General features: G+C 45.7%; 1 protein-coding gene across 1 annotated transcript in view; it reads right to left on the bottom strand.

Moving 5' to 3' along the window:
• Window positions 1-402: 402 nt before the first annotated feature.
• LOC147602766 (ankyrin repeat family protein) overlaps window positions 403-20729 on the bottom strand; it is a 32827-nt gene continuing 12500 nt past the window's right edge. The window contains exons 2-3 of the mRNA XM_086797666.1: window positions 2950-3345; window positions 403-2727 (exon numbers count right to left, since the gene is read on the bottom strand). Coding sequence (XP_086653792.1) covers window positions 2417-2727; window positions 2950-3345 — 707 coding nt within the window. The 3' untranslated portion in view covers window positions 403-2416. The remainder of the gene's footprint in view (window positions 2728-2949; window positions 3346-20729) is intronic.

Raw genomic sequence — 20729 nt, 5'->3', positions numbered from 1 at the left:
GAGAGCGCTCAACTACCTGCCCTTGGATGGCGGAAGACACCGACTCTGTATCCCATTCCATTCCCGATGTTGCACTCAAGGGGAAGGAGAAGATCATCGCGCCACTCTCTAGCGTGGAGGGCCTAGAGTGATGAAACACCACGCAAATCAGAATGGGACCCACCGTCTCCTTGAACATACCAACTCGTTTGACGGAGAGACATCAGAAGAAACTGTAATCCATTGGGGGGGGGGCGCGGTGGGGGGAGGGCACTTGGCACCGAAAGAGAGAGAGCCCTCACCGGAGAGGCAGCGATGGTCATCTCTACAGACTCCAGAAAACAATGAATCAGGTGGTAGTCTGAACTCGTTAGTTGCCTCTGCTCTGGGTCTAGGGCAGCGGGAATGCTCCAAAGAGGCGGATGTTTTTTTTTTTTTTTTTTTTTGGGGGGGGGGGGAGAGGAGGCTCCGAAGGAGTTGGATTAGAGGAAGCTGCTGAGGGGAGAGTTGAAGACGAAGGTGGGGGAGGCGGCGGGGGGGATGGGGCAGCTGAGGGGTGGGAAAAGGATGAGGAGGGGAGGAAGGCTTGGGAGGGCCTCACGGGAAAAAGGAGAGGATCTCGACGAGGTAGCGGCCTCCAAAAAGGCAAGGCTGGAGGTGGGTTCCTTGAGGTAACGCGCCTGCGCGGGTGCTCAAAACGGTTCTCTAACAAAACCGTATCCTCCTACGCCCTGGTAGCTTGGTGGCACCGCTCTGCTCTGGAAGTCGGCTCCATCTAAGGCCAACAGTTTGCCACTCTCTTGCATCAATGGCGCTTGACTGCCTGGGGCCAGCTTCCCTCCCACACCCCTGAAGAGGATCTCAACTAGGACCGCGGGGGGGGGGGGGGGGGGGGGGGGGAACCACTGGAGGCAGTCTCCTTGCATGACAACGAGGACAAGCTCTAGCAAGATGTCCCATCTGCTTGCATATGAGGCATTGGCCTGGGAGGCCAGAGTACTCAACTCTCTACAGAATAGGGGGTCCCCAGAGGCAAGGGAGAAATATGGCAAGTGGCGCTGTCTCTGGAGAGGCTACGCAGAGACGAAGGGATGGAATGGCGGCCACCCGAGCAAGAACCGAAGCGGTGGTGGAGGGGGATTCCATCACTCTCACAATAGCACCACCTATCACCGGGAGGAGAGGCAGGTATTCCTTCCTATGACTTGGGGAAGCAGACTACCACGGGAAAGCCTAAAACGCCAGCCAGAGGGTTGAAGCCGTGCTGCCACCTCGCAAAGAAGGCCTGGCCCGTACATAGTGCGAACTGTCCGAAGCTGCTGGTGGAGTCGGACTCAACCTGGTAGCAGCCACGCCCCAAAGGATGAATATTAATGACCTTTCAAGGCGCACCAAGGAGGCTAGCCTGTAACAGATCCTTGAGCTGTCCGTGCACCGGGCGGCTACCCACAATCTTGCATACCAAGGTGAAGGCCTCTAAAGATGCGACTACTGAAGCGAGGAGCTGGACGTCCGCTTCTAAAAAAGAGAGGCAAGGGACGGAGGCCTCAGTCGGGGATGACGGAGTGGCTGCCATGGAGTCCTTCTGGAGGTTCAAAGACTAGAACTTAGAAGTTGCCGAAACTTGCCGAAATGGAGACCACCCATGTGCAAGAACCTCCAGAGGAAAAGCCCTGGAGGGCAAGCAAAGAGCAGGAGAAAGCGGGGAGGAAGGGCTGCAATGGGACTCAAACGAGGGGGTGGGATGAAATGAAGGCAAAGGAGGAAATGGTGCAACTGGCAGAGAACAGGGAAAACAGGGGGCAACGGGGTGGAAAAAGGGCAGGAGGCGGAAAGTAAAAAAAACAAAAACACCATGGGGGGGGCAGTGCGCAGGAGATGGGGAAGGGAGGGAGAGTGCAGCTAGCGGAAAGCCCAGAAAACAGAGTTGGGGAGGGCAGGAGGCGGAAGGGAAGAAAATGCCGCGGCGGGGGGGGGGGGGGGGGGTGGGGGGCGCTCCAGCTCACGCTCACTGTCAGCTCAATGAAGTTGGGAGTAGGGAGAAAAAAAAAAGGAATCCTACCTAGAATTGTAAAGCTTTTCCTCAAATTATGATTCTTCTCATTTGGGACGAAAAATAGCCAAAGATCCAAGCTGAAGGAAATAAGTAATTGCATTGACAGCATTACCCACACACACACACACACAAAGAGGAGGGGGGGGGGGGGGGGGGGGGTTGTTGGGGTTCACACAAGAGACAATTGGGGTGAATGAGTAACTACTAAGACTGAACAGAGAAGAACAATGTAAACTCACTTGCAAGCCTCGAGGTGGGATTGGCATTTAATCGTCAACCTCTCTGCCTGGTACACATATTGTCATAACTCCAAGACTTGTTTAGTACTTCAATATCCTTTACTAGGCTATTTCTTGTAGAGACTCCACTAAATGCACTGAGTCAGCCCTCATCTTCCTGCTGACACACAGGTAAAAAGTATGTGTCTAGCTGCCAATATTTATGACTCACACCTTCCCAAGTCTTCTCATCTAGACAGTCTTTGACAGGAAGGGGGATGAACTGTGTTGAAAAGCCCATTTGTGAAAAAACTAGGGACACAAGTTGACAGTAGACAACGTGGAAGAAAGCGTTGTCAGCACAAAGGCCATTGAAAAAGGAGTAGATACCACCCGGTTTCAGTAATTTGGGCAAAAAATCGTGAAATTCCTTCAAATCCTCATAATGCTCCCCGTAAGTGTCAAAAAATATCCCTGCAATCAGAAGGTAAATAGTCAATCTGCAATGCCTTGTAGACAACACTCTTATAAGGCTAGATACATACAAATGCCCACACGTGGGGGCTTGGACAGGCAAGGTTGACGATCAAGGCCTTCTGGGCAGCCATCATGCCGCTGTGCCCCTTTGAGTGTGACCAGCCTAAATTGAAGAGAATATGCATTGTGTAGAATTGATTTAAGAAAAAAGAGAGCTACCGTCATATACACCCAGCTTTGACAAAACATCCTGCCATCGTCCAAAAATAATGTTGACATTTGGTTTATCTGCCCATCCTGTAGCAACCATTCTGGCATACACTTCTGGATGTGCCTCAATAATTGTGTGTGAAACAGGCTGGTAGCTTTGTATTGCGGTGTCAACAAGGCCCATTCCAAAACCTACATTCAATATGTCTCCGCCACCTGCACACACAGCTTTTGCATGTGCCTCCATTAAAGGCTTTTCCCATGCCATCATAACCCCTTTGCTTTCTTCATCTAGGAGTTTATCCTCACTGAACCTGACACGTTCTTCGAGATAGCTTTTGTTTGAGAAATCGACCTTAGGTGTGTACTTTTCTAAAGCCCCAAAAATCAGCTCTGATTGGACACCTACAATAACAATCCAGATAGTGAAGAGTCAAAATAAGGAAAATGCGAGAAAAATGTGTTTTCTAGGGTTTCGTGCAATTGGGAATAAAAACAAGCAAGCCTTCAAGGTGCTGTACAAGAGCGTTACAACTTCATGGCACCATCCAACCAAGTCTGGCCTGCCCATTGTAAGCCATGGTGCTGTTAGGCCTTCCACATGGCTGGAGCCTGGCCACTGTACATTTCTACCACCCATGCTTACTCACAAGCACTAGCAACAATGGATATGATTGTCAAACCGTCAAGTCACACACAAGGCACCCACAAACATGGTCAGGAATGAAACAGGTACTATGAAACCGGTCTCTGGTAGAAACCAAAGTGCGGTAGACTGGCAGTCACCCGTCCACTTGTAGTCTAGATATGAAAACAAAATAGATTGGAGCTAGAGTGCCCAAATCTGAAAACAAAGCGACACCTGTTGGCCCCAAAGCTTGGCGCCCCTTGCGGTATTTCTTTATTCAATTTCACAAATATGTAAGGCTGAGTACAACAAAATCAGCCAAGAGAATACACCTGTATGTCCAATCTGACAGCCCACAATACCTCTTAGCACAGAGGATTCACACACACACATCTGTGTATCAAAGCAACACTCTGTGCCTCCCTCTGATCAGCCAAGACCATTTAGCAGGGCAGCCATGAGCATACATCTGGCATATCTCATGCACATGATTCAACATCTCAGCACAAACATACATTCACTGTTCAATCTCTGTCTCCACCCTTTTCAATCTGCCATACCCCTCCTCTCACAAGGGGCCAGATAGCTCAAATCTGCAACAGACATAAGGCAATAGAAAGAGAGATAGATGAACAAATTCAGAGCTTACCAAAATCAGCTCGTGGATCTGCACCGGAGGAAACGGTTGTACCAGTCTGTACTTGCACACTTGTTTCAACAACTCTGCTTAAATAGAAAGAGAGATAGATGAACAAATTCAGAGCTTACCAAAATCAGCTCGTGGATCTGCACCGGAGGAAACGGTTGTACCAGTCTGTACTTGCATACTTGTTTCAACAACTCTGCTTCACACGTGTGGGTGTACCTGTCTTTACCTTCCTCTCTGCATCCACTTCAGTGTTGTACCCAACTGTACAGACTTGAAAAACTGTACTGCACCAATCCGTACAGCCTCTGCACACGTGTCTGAATCTGTCCGTACAAAACTGTACGGACAGTTCTGCTGTCGCCTGAGTGAACTGGTGCACCTACTCCCTGCTGTACCTGACTGTACTTGCTGTACAGTTCTGTACCTGCAGTACAGCCACCAGGCAGCAGTCATACGTTTGTACCTGCTATACGGCTTCTGTCAGAACCCACAGCCCCTGTGCTTGCTCAGCATATCAGCGCCGCCTGCACCAACAGAGAGAACTGCAGCAGCCATACTGTACTTGCAGTCGTACAGGGCTGTACGGGCTGCACACATGGACTGTACGGCTAGATTTGCACAGGAAAACAGCAGCACCGCACTATTCAGCAGTCGACCTCTTCCCTCTTGCTTTCCACGCTTCTCAACAGCACGTATGCTCCACGTTTCTCCAAAAAGAAGAGAGAGAGAGAAGAGAGAGAGGCATGCAATCCAAAAGTGGAGTTGTCCCCTCCCCATATTAATCCTAGGGCCCCAACTTTAATAGTTATTAAAGTTCCCTAGGGGCCACTAAGGCCTAGGGGCAACCATTCATAAAACATTAAAAGTTTAATGTTCTAGTTCCCCCCTTCACACCTAGGGATGTCCACACATCATTAACTCTGTCCGGGCACCCCCCATGTGAATCATTCAATATTTTGACTCAGCAACCACCATGCCCACACATTGTGCTGTTCCATTTTCACAGGGCCATGACATACCCCCCTCTTGAAAAATGGCAATCGTCCTCGATTGCATTCTGGTGATACAGCAAAATATCCAAAGTGAAATATACAGGAATGAGAGGATAAATACAAGAGAGAGGCAGACAAATAGAGGTAGGGAGAAGGCACAAAGTAGTAAGAGTATTGTCAGGGAAACGGCCAAAGCAGAGGAAATGAACCATTTTGGAATGGAGATGGCAGAAATGCACCACTTTGAAATGGAAACAACTGAAAACAATTTCCAACCCAAGGGACCCCCTGAAGTGGATGTTTAGGCCCGATTCCAGGCATTTCCAATAACAATACACGATGCTATGCAACATGGCGAATTTCATGAGGTTCCCACGTGTCTTATTTTATATAAAATGAGATATAGAAAACGTTGTGAATACTTGTAGAGGCAGTCCTCATAAGCCAAGTCCCTGGTCTTTGTGTAAGCCACACCTGTAAGAATGAAATGTGCATGTTTGTCAAGACCGTTAATAACTACATAAATGTGCCCCCACCCTAAGCCCTTTGCTCATGGAAGGTAACTCTCTAATAAAATCCATTGCAAAGTGGGTTCACTTGCCCTCTGAAATGAGAAATAGCTGCAATAAACCTGCTGGCGTTAGGCAATCTATTTTGTTTAGCTGGCATGGTTGGCCTTCCATGATGTACAAACATGAATATGTACAATGATGATTTTGGAACTTGACTGAGATCCAGTTCATGCATGCCTATCTACTGTGCATGCGAAAGATTCCTCACATGAGAGCTGCTCTACACCTTGCATTCTCAATGATCCACAATGTGCCCTCGCTGCCTTGCTTCTTGTAACTTGGTCGAACACAATGCTAATCAATACACTTAAATACACCAAGATTTAATGGACAACATGCTCAATACAAGAAGTAATTTGCTGAATTGACAAGAGACACACAATGAGCCGAAACGGCCGGCCCCTCCCTCAAATAAAACATATTGATCTTGGAGAATCAAGTACATAGTGTCATGGAAATTTCTGACTAGATTTCTATACCAATGCATATGAATACAATATTGCAAACAATGTGGTTGTCGGTGTAGACTTGCAATTCACACTACCCTCTCAAGTGTCTATGTTCCCTACCATATGCTCTCTATTGTTCCACCAACACATGGTAGCAACAATCTGCAAGAGAGCACGTAGGACAAGAGAACACTACACAAGGTATGTGATCATGGAGTCCAGTTCCTCCCTCCTCCTACTTGCTTTCATATTTAGCATCAAAGCTTACCACTTGCAAGTAGAGTCGATGACAGCGGAAGTCTTCACGATGGAAGCATTTGGGGTGTTGAAATCTTCGATTTGTCGTGATCCTTCCGGCAAAAGTCTTCAAGAGGATGAAGGGAACCCTCGGAAAGCTTCCCCTATGGTTCAACTTGAGAAAGGAAGGCTGCAATTAGGGTTTTCAGCAAAAAGGCCAGAAATTACAGCAAAAATAAGAGCTGTTCTGCTGCATTTCAGCCATTGGAAGTCCGTGGAAGAGTGACCACCACCTAGAAACACTCTTGGAAGCTTGAAAAACACACTAGCAAGCTTGGATATGGAGTTGGAAAGGAGAAAGTGCAGAAAATACAGCCAAAGAAACCTCGTGAAGGGAGTTTCTAGAGAGGGAGGGAAGAGAGATATGGTAAGTTGTCCACTCTAGGTGTCAAGTAGAGAGGAGCTGGTGGTGCAAGCTAGAATGGACACATGGCTTGTTGCTTCCTTTATACAAAGGGGATAAGGTCTGGGCGGTGGACATTGGGTTTTGTCTACCTCGGGACATCAGTGTGTGCAAACACAGGGCTGGTCATAACTAGTTTTGGTCGCCCAAAACTTAATGAAGTGTGTACACGCTCACTTATAAATTAGTGCTAATTCCTAAGGCTAGGTTTATGACCAATACTTACCACCTGTCACCTGCAACATAACCATGTTAGCAAACAGTTTCACGCACACGGTTCACAGCAGGCGGGCGTCCGAACTACACATTGGTCAAGCAAGCACATAAAGATGCTATGTAATGTAGCACTGGTATGTACTATGGACAATCCCCATTCATGAGACTATACCAAAATAGACGTGCTCCAGGCAAGTACACGAGGTACCAAACACAATGGAACACCAATCATCCAGGCATTTCCGAGCATGTACACAGGCACAAGTCCCAACGAAAAGCCAAATCCACAGTATCACATGAGTGGCATCAATCCCCGACATATGCAATTGCCATGGACGCCAGTCCAATGTACATATATAATGAGAAAGCACAGGTGGACCAATTGGGTGGCCAAATGGTGACATCCCTCCAAGATAATGTATCTCTGTCAAGAAGAACTCACTCTTCTTTGCATTTATGAAGAGTTTATGCTTATGCAGTTCTTCAAGTACAGTAGCCAAATGAGCTCTATGCTCTTCTTCGGTCTTCAATACGACTAGAATGTCATCAAAGAAGACACCTGCAAATTTCCTCTACCCACGGAATATGCGATCCGTCATTCTATTGAATGTAGTCGAAGCGTTCGTAAGACCAAAGGCATAACAAGACACTCATAAAGCCGAAATGCTGTCCTAAAAGCAATTTTATGTACATCCACAGGCACCACACGCACTTGATGATACCCACTCTTAAGATCAATTCGGCTAAAGTATGCCGATCCATCCAACTGGTCAAGGATGTCGTCTATGCGTGGAATCAAAAACCAATTCTTGATAGTAAGCTTATTCAAAGCTCTATAATCCACACACACATGAAAAGATCCATCCTTCTTTTGAACCAACAAGACGGGTGAACAATATAGGGAAGAACTTGGCCGAACCAAACCCTTCTCAAGAACCTCATTTACCTGCTTCATGATCTCTTTTTGGGATGCACTCACACGATAGGCTGGCCTGTTAGGTGGTGAGCTACCTGGCACAAGATCAATGCAATAATCTTCCGGTCGTACGGGTGGCAACGCATTTGGTAACTCATCAGCAAAACAATCATTGTACTCTTGCAAGAATTTCAGCCTATCATTACTAAGAGTGTTTACATGCACATTATTTTCTTCAACATGATCTCGTACAAAAATAAAGTACGTAAAAATACTCTTTTTCATTATTTTCTTAATTTGTACATGAGCTACAAGGGGAATGGTATCACCCTATTCACCAGCATCAATCACATGCTCTCGGCCTTTATGCATGAAGGTGATCCTGTTTGGTCTTGTAAGCCTTACACGGATTAATGCATGTATGCCAAGGCTTTCCAAGCAATACATCATAGCTATTCAAAGGCGCTACAAGAAAGTCCTTATGATCCACATAGGCTTGAATGTGTATGTGCAACTTGCCAATAATAGGCATAACTTGCACTTCTCTACCAACAAAGGCAACTCCTGCTTCAATTTGAGGACCCATGTCCTCCACTTCAATACCCAAAGCAGCTGCCATCTATGTAGATATGAAGTTCTTAGTTGCACAATCATCATACATGAACAAAGTGGGTTGATCCTTAAGCTGTCCCCAAGCCTTACATACAACCCTGTCTTTGCTATCATGTGAAGTGTTGCTCTCCACATCCGGAACTATATGCACATTAGGCTTCGATGCATTCGCATTATCACGCTTTTTCTTGTTTGGACATGCATTTGCAATATGCTCAGTGTTACCACAAGTAAAGCATTTCCCCTCGCTAATATATTGCTTTTTCGCTCCGGAATGAGACCATAGTCTCTCACTTGGAAGGGACGCTTCTTGGTAGACTTATTTTCAACCTTTGGACCATTTTTAGCTTGGTTTTAGTCCTTTTTAGGTGGCTGTCCATTATTTTGCAGGTTTTAGAAAGCCCTCTCTTTGCCTTGAAATGAGGGTTTAGCCTTATTGGATTGACTCAACTTGAGTTCCAATTGCTTGGTGTGGCAATGGCGGCTGTGATTAGTTGGTGTAAGGTGTGCCGAGATACATTTGTAGTCCCGCTTTGTACACGGGTTGCAATCCTGATTGAAATCTTCTCTTCCTTTCCGCCTCGGTGACATGTATAAATGGAGACACCTCCAAAAGTACTTTCCAAAACTTTTGCACATATGCATTCACTGTTTCCCCCTAATTCTGCTTCACCCAATCCCACTTCATTGTTATCTCATTCAATGCATTGGGAGGTAGGAATTGAATATAGAACCTCTCCTTGAACTCTTCCAATGATCTAACAGGATTTAGTGAGAGCTTCTCAATGAGCCACCAATGAGCAGTAGTGCCTTTCATGAACATGCTTACATGCCAGATCATGGATTTTTGAGTGAAATCCTCATCATTAAAAGCAATATCAAACTGTGCAATAAAATCAAGTGCCTTTGATGCATCATATTCCCCATGATATGTGTCAAACTTCACAGATTTGTCTCCGGCTTTGAAGTCACTAGATTTTGATGCATTAGCCTGCATCTCAACACGTTTTCCCGCATGTTTGTCAATTGGGACAGCCCCTGTGACTGGTATCATTTTAGAAACAAAAGGTGATGCATTAGGCATAGATACATGTGCCCTGTAAGCATGAGGCATGGCCGGCCCCTCAAGACACATTGGTGCATTTTCACCCATAGCTTTTCCCTCATGAGCACATCGAAGGCATGAGTGGCATGAGAGATACTCGGAATACCTGCACCAACACTTTCTCTCTCTCTCTCTCTCTCTCTCTCTCTCTCTCTCTCTCTCTCTCTCAACAGCAAAGACAAGAGGATGAAGCTAAAGACGGGACTATGAGGAACTCACGGCTCGGTAGCACCAACGAGAGCTCGATCGAGAACGTATGTTACTCGAGCACCAAAGGGAAAAGGAGGCCATACATCTGAGGTATCAGCACCTCTCTTCAGTTTCCCCACCATAGGTGCCACCAGCCAACAGCCCGCGATATCGACTACCGCCATTCAAACTCAACCATATATTAGTAAGTATGATGTTAAGTGTGATTATTCAGCAGTTAACCAATTCATTCATCAATTTGATGCTCATTTTCCTTTAGCTAGGATCACAAACCCTCAGGATAGAGTCCACGTAGTGGCTCCCTACCTTACTAGTGAGGCAGTCACTTGGTGGTAGCATTGGTATAGTCTTCATACAGACCAGACCACAAGTGTCGTAGCTTTTAGCTGGGATACATTTGTCCATGACCTAAAGACCAGATTTCTTCCTCCCCAATATATGACCAACCTCGTAGATGAGTTCTATGGACTCAACCAGAACGGGTCACCCGTGCTTCAGTTTTCGAGAAAGGTTATAACTTTAGCACAACAGTTAGGGTTATCTGAGCAGGCTAAGATGGATCAATTCATTCGCGGATTAGATCCTAATATCCGGTTCACAATTCGTAACTTTGAACCCAGTACATATGACCGGGCTTTGACTCTGACCAGTCTAGTACCAAACCCTAGCAGCAGCAATATGCTGCGCAGCTGAAACCGGCCTCTGGTAGAAACCAAAGTGCAGTAGACTAGCAGTCACCCTTCCACTTGTAGTCTAGATATGAAAACAAATTGGATTGGAGCTAGAGTGCCCCAAATCTGAAAATTAAACGACACCTGTTGGCCCCAAAGCTTGGCGCCCCTTGCGGTATTTCTTTATTCAATTTCAAAAATATGTAAGGCTGAGTACACCAAAACCAACCAAGAGAATACACCTGTATGTCCAATCTGGCAGCCCACAATACCTCTCAGCACAGAGGATTCACACACACAGATCTGTGTCTCAAAGCAACACTCTGTGCTCCCCTCTGATCAGCCAAGACTATTCAGCAGGACAACCTTGAACATACATCTGGCATATCTCATGCACATGATTCCACAACTCAGCACAAGCATACATTCACTCTCCAATCTCTCTGGTTCCACCCTTTGCAATCTGCCATACCCCTCCTCTCACAAGGGGCCAGATAGCACAAATCTGCAGCAGAGCAGACATAAGCTATTGTAAAGAAAAGTAGATGAACAAATTCAGAGCTTACCAAAATCAGCTCGTGGATCTGCAACGGAGGAAGTAACTGTACCAGTTTGTACTTGCTGACATTTGTTTCAACAATTCTGCTTCACACGTGTGGGTGTACCTGTCTGTACCTTCCTCCCTGCATACACCTCAGTGCTGTACCTGTCTGTACAGGCCAAAAAAACAGCACTGTACCTGACTGTACAGCTTGTACCAGCAATCCACGTGGCACTGTACTTGCATGTGCTGCCTGAAAACAGTCTTTGTACCCGACTGTACCTGCTCAGCCAGTCAGCGTCGCCGGTTCCAGTTCTGTCCAGCACCTGTCTAGCGCCTGCTCTGTCCGTACAGTGTACCAGCAATAGTACAGGACTGTACTTGCAGTCGTACCAGCCTGTGCTGCCTGAAAACTGCAGCTGTAGCCGCCTGCAACAGTCTGTACCTGCTCCACAACCGCCGCCTAAGCCTACAACAGTACCTGCTGTCGTACAGGACTGTACGGTCAGTTTCCACAGTGCTGTACGGCCTATTCTAGCACACAGTAATCAGCAGCCGGACTTCTCTGCACAGCAGCCGACTAGTCCCACGTTTCTTCTCCACGCTTCCTTCTTGCACAATTCCCAAAAGCTAGAGAGAGAGTGAAGTGAGAGAGGCATGCACTCCAAAAGTGGAGTTGTCCCCTCTCCATACTTGTCCTAGGACCCCAACTTTAATAATTATTAAAGTTCCCTAGGGTCCACTAAGGCCTAGGGGCAACCTTCAATAAAACATTAAAATATTAATGTTTTAGTTCCCCCCTTCACACTTGGAAATGTCCACACATCATTATCTCTGTCCGGGCACCCCAAATGTGAATCATTTAATATTTTGACTCAACAACCACCATGCCCACACTTGTGCTGTTCCATTTTCACAGGGCCATGACATACCCCCCTCTTGAAAAATGGCAAGCGTCCTCGATTGCATTCTGGTGATACAGCAAAATATCCAAAGTGAAATATACAATATGGCAAGATCAGCGTCCCAATCTCTCTAAGCCATGCACATGTATCAACATTCACTGCAAACCAATGGCATAGTAATAGTCCAAGTTGTATACCACTGTGAACCATACATATCCACAAAATCCCATGTGACTAGTACACATATATCATAGAAGTCCCATAAACAGATGTACTCTCAGCCATCAGTACCTTCGGGTGAGGTAAAAACTGCACCAAGCGACCTCTATATGTCATCTGAGCCTGTCTGTATCAAGGGAGTGGAGGTGCTACCCCCTTCTTGAGCATCAGGTAATGCTCCAGACCCATGCTCTGCTGAACCTGAATGAGCCACAACAAGAGTCGGCTCTAACTCAAAGGCATCGAGATAAAGCTGCAAAACCTGAGGTGAATCTGTTAAGTCACCTTCCTCCATCCACTTCGCATCCATCGGTGAATAGTTCTTGAACTTCACAAGATAGCGACGGGAAACTTTACCTCGTACCTTTCTTTCCTTATGTGCCAGTATCTGCTCTGGAATAAGAACCTCATCAAGTTCCTCAACCTCTGGCTGAGCCTCATCTCATACATCCTCAGGCACATCCCCACGGAAAGGTCTAAGGAGACTCACATGAAAAGCATTGTGAATCCTCCAGTGATCTGGTAGCTTCAAGCGATAGGCTACCTCACCAATCCTTTCCAATACCTGAAAAGGCCCATAATAACGCATGCTCAACTTAGGGAATAAGCGCTCTTTACCCTTCATTTTCTTGAGTCTAGCCTTTTCAAAGCGCAAAAGAACTCAATCACCCAATGCAAACTCTAAAGCACGCCTGTGACGGTCTGCGGCTTTCTTTTGCTTCTGCTGAGTTTTCTGGGGTGCCAACTTAACTCTCCGATAAGCCTCATCCATACTCTCCACATACTGATCAGCCTCAAAGATCTTATCCTTTGTATGCAAAATGGGTGGTACCTTCTTCCCTCCTTCCACAATCTCAAAAGGCGCCTTGCCCGTCGAGGTATGGACAGTGTTGTTATATGCAAACTCCACTAAAGGAAGATACTTTTCCCATTGTTGCTTGTGCTCTGACACATAACACTTAAGAAGATCCAACACTGTAGAGTTAGCCTCTTCTGACTGACCATCTGTTTGTGGATGAAATGACGATGAAAACTTGAGAGTTGTATCCATGTTGTCAAACAACCCTCTCCAGAACAAACTCGTCATCCATGGATCACGGTCACTAATGATAGACGTAGGCAAGCCATGATACTTGAAGATGTTCGCCATGAACAACTTCACCATATGATCCACTTTGATCGTCTTACGCACGGGAATGAAATGAGCCTGCTTACTGAACCTGTATATGATAGTCCAAATGCCATCATTGCCCGTTTGTGTCCGTGGAAGATCAAATATAAAATCCATGGCAATGCTCTCCCAATGTCTATCCGGAATAGGTAATGGCTGTAATAACCCTGGTGTCTTTTGACGGTCAAACTTTACCTTCTGACATACGATGCATTGCCTCACAAAGGCATCAACATCTCTTCTCAAGGTTGGCCGATAAAAGAAAGTCTCCACTGCTTTTACTGTGGCGTCAATACCTCTATGACCTGCATACGGTGGAGCATGACTTTCAATCATAACCTTGAGTCGCAATGGCCTAGTAACACACAGTCTGCCATGCATCAATAAAAATCCATCTCTGAGAGTGTAATGCTCATGCCGCTGACCTTCAGACATCTGATCATACAACCTTTCAAAGTCCTCATCATGAGCATACTGCTCTTTCATTTCATCAAGCTCATGATGATAAACAAGTGAAATTGCGGAGACCTGTGGCTTGCGTGACAAAGCATCTGCCACTACATTCTTTTTGCCTTCCACATGCACAATCTGAAAGTGAAACGTAGATAAAAAGTTTGCCCAACGCATATGCTTCTCTGAAAGCTTAGTTTGCGTGAGGAAATAACGCAAGGTCTGATGATCTGTCTGCACAGTGAAATCAGCCCCAAGCAAGTAGTGTTTCCATGTAGAAAGAGCGTGAATTACAGCCAACATCTCTTTTTCATAAACCTGTAAATGCTTCTCGGCATCTTGCAATATTCTACTCTCATAGGCTATCACATGTCCCTCTTGCATGAGAACTGAACCAATGCTACTTCTGCATGCATCACACTGGACAACAAAAGCCTTTCGGAGGTCTGGTAACACCAATACTAAATCCGAAGTAAGCTTTTCTTTGAGCTTTTTGAATGCTGTAATTTCCCGATCAGCCCATCTAAACGGAGTTGCCTTCTTTGTCAAGGCATGAAGAGGCGAAGCAATTTCAGCAAAGTACCGTATGTACCGCCTGTAATAGGAACACAATCCTAGAAAGCTGCGTACATCATGCACGGTCCTCAAATCTGGCCAATTAAGAATTGCTTCCACCTTTGCTAGATCCATACGGACTCCATGCTTAGACACAATATGCCCCAAGAAATGTATCTCTTGCAAGAAAAACTCACTCTTCTTGCCATTAACAACCAGCCTATGGTTCCTGAGTTCTGCAAACACAATGGCCAAATGCCTTCTATGCTCTTCCTCAGTTTGTGAATGCACAATAATATCATCAAAGAATGTGCCCACAAACGCTCTATGAAGCCTGAAAATCCTGTCCATCATTCTGTTAAATGTGGCAGGTGCATTTGTCAAACCAAAGGGCATAACCAAGAACTCATACAACCCAAACGTGGTTCGGAATGCTGTCTTATGCACATCCTCGGGTCTAATTCGTATCTGATGATACCCGCTTTTCAAGTCAATGCGACTAAAGACCGTGGAGCCCTGTAATAAGCGGTCCAAAATGTCATCGATCCTCGGTATGGGAAATCGATTCTTGATGGTATTCTTGTTCAGCGCTCTGTAATCAATACACATGCGCCAAGAACCATCCTTCTTTTGCACTAAGAGTACAGGTGAGCAAAAGGGTGATGAACTAGGCTGTATCAATCCTTTATTCAAAAGCTCCTGCACCTGACTCATAATCTCTTCCTGTTGGGCTGCACTAACACGGTACGGCGGTCTATTCGGTGGAGTACTACCAGGAATTAGATCAATGGCATGATCTTCTGGCCTCTCAGGAGGAAGTTCTCCTGGCAATGACTCGGAAAAACAATCTTGGAACCCACATAAGAAATCAGTTGTGTCCTTATCTAACATAGACAAATTAGACTTAGACTCATCATCTTGTGCATCCTTTACATAAATCAAGTACGCAGAAAGATGCTTTTTCATTACTGATGAAATTGCCGAGGTGGATACAATAGGGACAGATTCCCCTTTGAGTTTTACATCCAAAACATGTTCTTTCCCTCTATGAGTCAGAGTGATTTTCCTATTGTATGTATCCATCACCGCATGTACTATGTGGCACCATGGCATTCCCAACAAAACATCACAGCCATCAAGTGGCATGATGAAAAACTCTTCGCTGTCCACATAACCCTGCAAATGAAGCTTGAGCTTCCCAATGATAGGAGTAAAGGGTTCTGCATACCCTGGACAAGCCATGTTAGCCTCATATAACGGCCCCATCTCCTCTGCACGAATCCCCAATCGGCTAGCCAAATCCGGTGAAATAAAGTTGGCTCTAGCACCTGTGTCAAAGAATATCAAGGCATTCTGATCTCTCACTTTGCCCCATGCCCTGCACAACTCTGTCTCCTCACCACCTGGCTGTTCCCCCACAAGATAAGGAACTAACCCCGCAGAAGGTTTTGGTTTCTTTGACTTGGGCTCTCCTTTATTGTCAGAGTCCTTTTGGGACTTTCTCTTGGGACAATTAAATGACATATGTCCCTCTTCTGTACAGTAAAAACATTTCCGAGCATCTCTCAAAGACTGTCTTTCCTCCGAAGTTCTCTTGGGCATTGGCAACTTCTTATACCTCGTCTCTGAAGACCCTTTAGTATCACGAGAAGCATGCCCAGATTTTTCAGCTTTCTTACTCGAGTTCTTACTTCCTTTAAACCCAGATGATCCTCCAGTGGATAACGCATTAGCTATCATAGCATTCTCTATCATCTGTGACATGTTCGTTACTCGAGTCTTGATACAATAATCTCGCACCTCTTTGGGCAGCCCACAACAATACTTCTCGCATCTCTTTGGGCAGCCCACAACAATACTTCTCTACCTGCTCAGACAAAGGTACTGCACGGTAAGAAGTCACTGGGAGTAAAGCTTCCCAAAACTTCTTGTTATAATCTTCCAAATTTTCACATTTTGAAGCATCCATGCCATGCAGTCATAACATCCATCTCAAATGTAGATGTGAGCCATACGGAAGAGAAAACTTGTTTAAATTGTACCCAAGTAGTGGGTGCTATGCCCTGCAAAAGAAGAGTAGACCACCACTGCAAAGCATTGCCCTTGAGAAAAGTGGCAACTTTCCTCACCTAAGAGGACTCTGTGCAATTCCCACCAGAAAAAGCAGCATCAAACTGCTGTAAAAAGGTAAGTGCTTTCAATTTATCTTTGGCTCCACTGAATGTATCAAACTTCACAGCACCTTCCCCTTCCTTATAATCCTTCGCCTTTCCCATAGGTGTTAGATTATCATATGGAAGTGGCTTCGTAAGATTGCTGCCCCCAACATTCATGCCCATCATAGGGTCAACATTACTCATTCCCACACCTGGCATGCCATACATTCCAGCCATGTTTCCAAACATACCATTATGCATCCCTGGCTGCATGCCACCATACATATTTGCTTGCATTCCAGGTTGCATGCTCCCAAACATATTTCCTTGCATACCGGACTGCATACCACCATACATATTCCCCTGCATACCAGGCTGAAAATTTGCTCCAAAAGGCCCTCGCATACCCATGCCTCCTTGAGGATAACCCCCAGTCATAGATTGGAACACCGAGCCACCACCAAAATAACCTGGATGCATAGTCTGCTGAGGAATAGATGGCTGTCCACAAAGAAGGAACTCTGATAGTTAGCACCATAAGCATGCTGCATGTTCGGAAACTGTCCAAAAGATGGATCCTGTGGGATGGCACCACTATGACCCTGAGGAACGTTCTTAGAACGCACCTTCTTCTTCTTCTTTTCGGGCTCTGTACAGGATCTCATAAATTCAGCAAACTTCTCACTTTGTGTGAGCTGCATAAATACATCCATAACACCAGCCAAACGATCTTTAAATTGAGCATCATCATCCTCTTTACCAAGTACATCTTCTGGCTGTGTTACATCCTCATAATGCTCATCATCTGCAGCCTATTCTCCTGCAAAAATATCCTCAGATGCATTTCTCTCAGGAGAGGTCTCTTGCTCTTCCTCTTCATGATAAAAGTACTCATCTTCTGTATGAGACATGTTTGCTGAATTTTTCAGCGATGGCTTTCCTCGAGTCAACCACGAGCTCACCTCCTTAAGAAAGTTGATGATTGGTCCCGGGGACGGAACCTTGAAACCGGCCTCTGGTAGAAACCAAAGTGCGGTAGACTAGCAGTCACCCTTCCACTTGTAGTCTAGATATGAAAACAAATTGGATTGGAGCTAGAGTGCCCCAAATCTGAAAATAAAACGACACCTGTTGGCCCCAAAGCTTGGCGCCCCTTGCGGTATTTCTTTATTCAATTTCAAAAATATGTAAGGCTGAGTACACCAAAACCAGCCAAGAGAATACACCTGTATGTCCAATCTGGCAGCCCACAATACCTCTCAGCACAGAGGATTCACACACACAGATCTGTGTCTCAAAGCAACACTCGATCAGCCAAGACTATTCAGCAGGACAACCTTGAACATACATCTGGCATATCTCATGCACATGATTCCACAACTTAGCACAAGCATACATTCACTCTCCAATTTCTCTGTTTCCACCCTTTTCAATCTGCCATACCCCTCCTCTCACAAGGGGCCAAATAGCACAAATCTGCAGCAGCAGACATAAGCTATTGGAAAGAAAAGTAGATGAACAAATTCAGAGCTTACCAAAATCAGCTCGTGGATCTGCAACGGAGGAAGTAACTGTACCAGTCTGTACTTGCACACACTTGTTTCAACAATTCTGCTTCACACATTACATCAAAATAAAGCCCGGTGGGTGTCACCTAGTTATCTCTGTATCCCACATCTCTATTCCCCATTGTTTAACTTCCACAGTTGCCACAGCATCTCCAACTCCTCCAGCCCCGCCTACTACCACAAACGCAGATCAGCTTTTACCTTCTATGCATCCTATGCATTCCGTGGTATTTGATGCTAAGCAGGAGGATGAGAGTGATGCTGCCCAAAAAACCTCATCCGAGCTTATGGCTCTGCCAAGGGCCGATAGTTTGTAGTCCTATTTGACATGGGTTGTTCTGAGGATGCCATCTCTCTGCAATTGGCTAACAAAATGAGCTGTATATTAGTGCCATATCATTTGGATGTGGATGGGTTCACACCTGGTCTCCGCACCCACATATCTCAAAAGGCACAGCAGTTTGCCTTTGAGGTTCAAAAGGCCTCATTCCAACGAGATTTCATCGTCTCGTCTCTTTTGGGGTGTGACATGATCTTAGGAATCCAGTGGTTTCGTCAGTATGAGCCTATTACCAATTGGAGGTAGGACACTTTTACTATTTGTAAAGGTTTTCCTGAGTTCGTTATGATTCGTGGAGATAGAAGCATTCTTGGCATCCCATTGATCTCTCATCTCTAGGCCCGACGAGCTATCCGCAAGGGAGCGGAAGGAGCACTGCTTTATGTTCGTGCTCAGACAGCCTCTACCACATCGTTAGCAGCTATCTCATCTTCAGTCCCACAGTTAGCAGACCTCTTGTCTAGACATCAGGATATTATGCTTAGAAACGATCTCCCACCCAGTCTCCCCCCATCTCGTCCTAAGGACCATCATATCGATTTGGTCCTGGATTAGAACCTCCTTGCAGGTTCCCCTGTCGTCTTTCCAAGACTTTAGAGGGCGAGCTAGAAAAGCAGTTATTTGAGCTCCTCCGAGCCGGATTCGTTCGGCCTTCTTCCTCACCATTTGCTACACCCATCCTATTTGTCCAAAAGAAGGACAAGTCTGCACGCCTTTGTGTAGACTACACGGTATTGAATAAACTCACCATTAAGAATAAGTTTCCTATGCCAAGGATTGAGTACATTTTGGAGCATTTAGACGGTCCAAAATTTTTCGCTAAGATCGAACTCAAGAGTGGTTACTATCTGGTCCGCATTTTCGAAGCTGACATTCCAAAAACAGCTCTCCGGACAGAGCGTGGTCACTACGAGTCCGTAGTCATGTCTTTTGGGCTTACCAATGCACCCGCAACCTTCAATAAAATGATGTCCAGGATTTTCGCAGTCCTCATTGGTAAGTGTGTTTTCATATTTCTTGATGACATACTTGTCTTCTCAGCCACTGCGGAGCAGCATGAGAAAGATGTGGAGAAAGTCTTGCAACTTTTGCGAGATAATGGGCTCTACATAAACATCAAAAAGTCTATTTTCAGCGTTAAAGAGGTTCAATACTTGGGATGTATCATCGGTTCCGATGGGATTCACTTGGACCCCTTAAAGGTTCATTCCTCAAACCGCCCAAGGGATCCGTTCTTTCCTAAGACTCTGCCAAGCCTACAGCACCCATGTTCAACAGTTTTCTAACCTTGCAGCACCTCTCACCGACTTGCTCAAGGAGACGAAGACTCATAGACAAAAAGTTACAGTCACATGCAAGGCGCTTGGTGCATTCCATGCACTCCAAAAAGCTGCCTCAGAAGCACCTGTTTTGAAGTTAGCATCTTGGGATGAACCTTTTGAGGTAATTACCGATGCCAGCAATGTAGCCATAGGTGCAGTTCTCTAGTAGGATAATAGACCCGTGACCTACTACAGTCGAAAGTTGGATGTCACCGAAAAGAATTATTCGGTTTATGACAAAGAGCTTTTGGGTGTGATCACAACGCTCAAACATTGAAAGCCTTTTCTTTATGGACAGGTTTTCACAGTCAAAATAGACCACCAAGCACTTAAGTGACTTCAGACCATGCCAAGTGCCCAGTGAAGTGATCGGCAAGCCAAATGGTGTCAGCTCTTCCAACAATTTGGAGGAATGATCGAGTACATCCCTGGTAAGCATAACCCAGTCGCACATGCTCTTAGTCGAAAGGCCAGCATCTAGCCACTGCAGGAGTCTATCATTCTCCAAATCACGGGGAAAGACTTAAATAGCATGAAAGACAAGTATGTCGACTCCCCTCAGTTTGGTACTCAATACAATTTGGCCCTCACCTCTGAGCCTGGCCATTACTCAGTGCAGAACGGTTGTTTGTTCTACAAGAACCGTCTCTGTGTCATTCGGGAAAAGCGAGCAGCTCTTCTCCATGATGCCCATGACTCCTTAGTTGGAGGACATCGCGGTATCAACAATACCCTTGAGAAATTGGAATGGTCCTTTTATTGGCCAAAAATGAGACGTGATGTATATTCACATGTTCAAGCCTGTAAGATTTGTCAAAAAGTTAAGGTTTCACATACAAAGA

This window comes from Cibotium barometz, chromosome 66 (genome assembly GCF_041138505.1).
Source record: "Cibotium barometz isolate CiBa-2024 chromosome 66, ASM4113850v1, whole genome shotgun sequence".
In the NCBI taxonomy this organism is placed as follows: Eukaryota; Viridiplantae; Streptophyta; class Polypodiopsida; order Cyatheales; family Cibotiaceae; genus Cibotium; species Cibotium barometz.
Note: the sequence above shows the minus strand (reverse complement) of the source record. Positions and strands in the feature narration are given on the sequence as shown.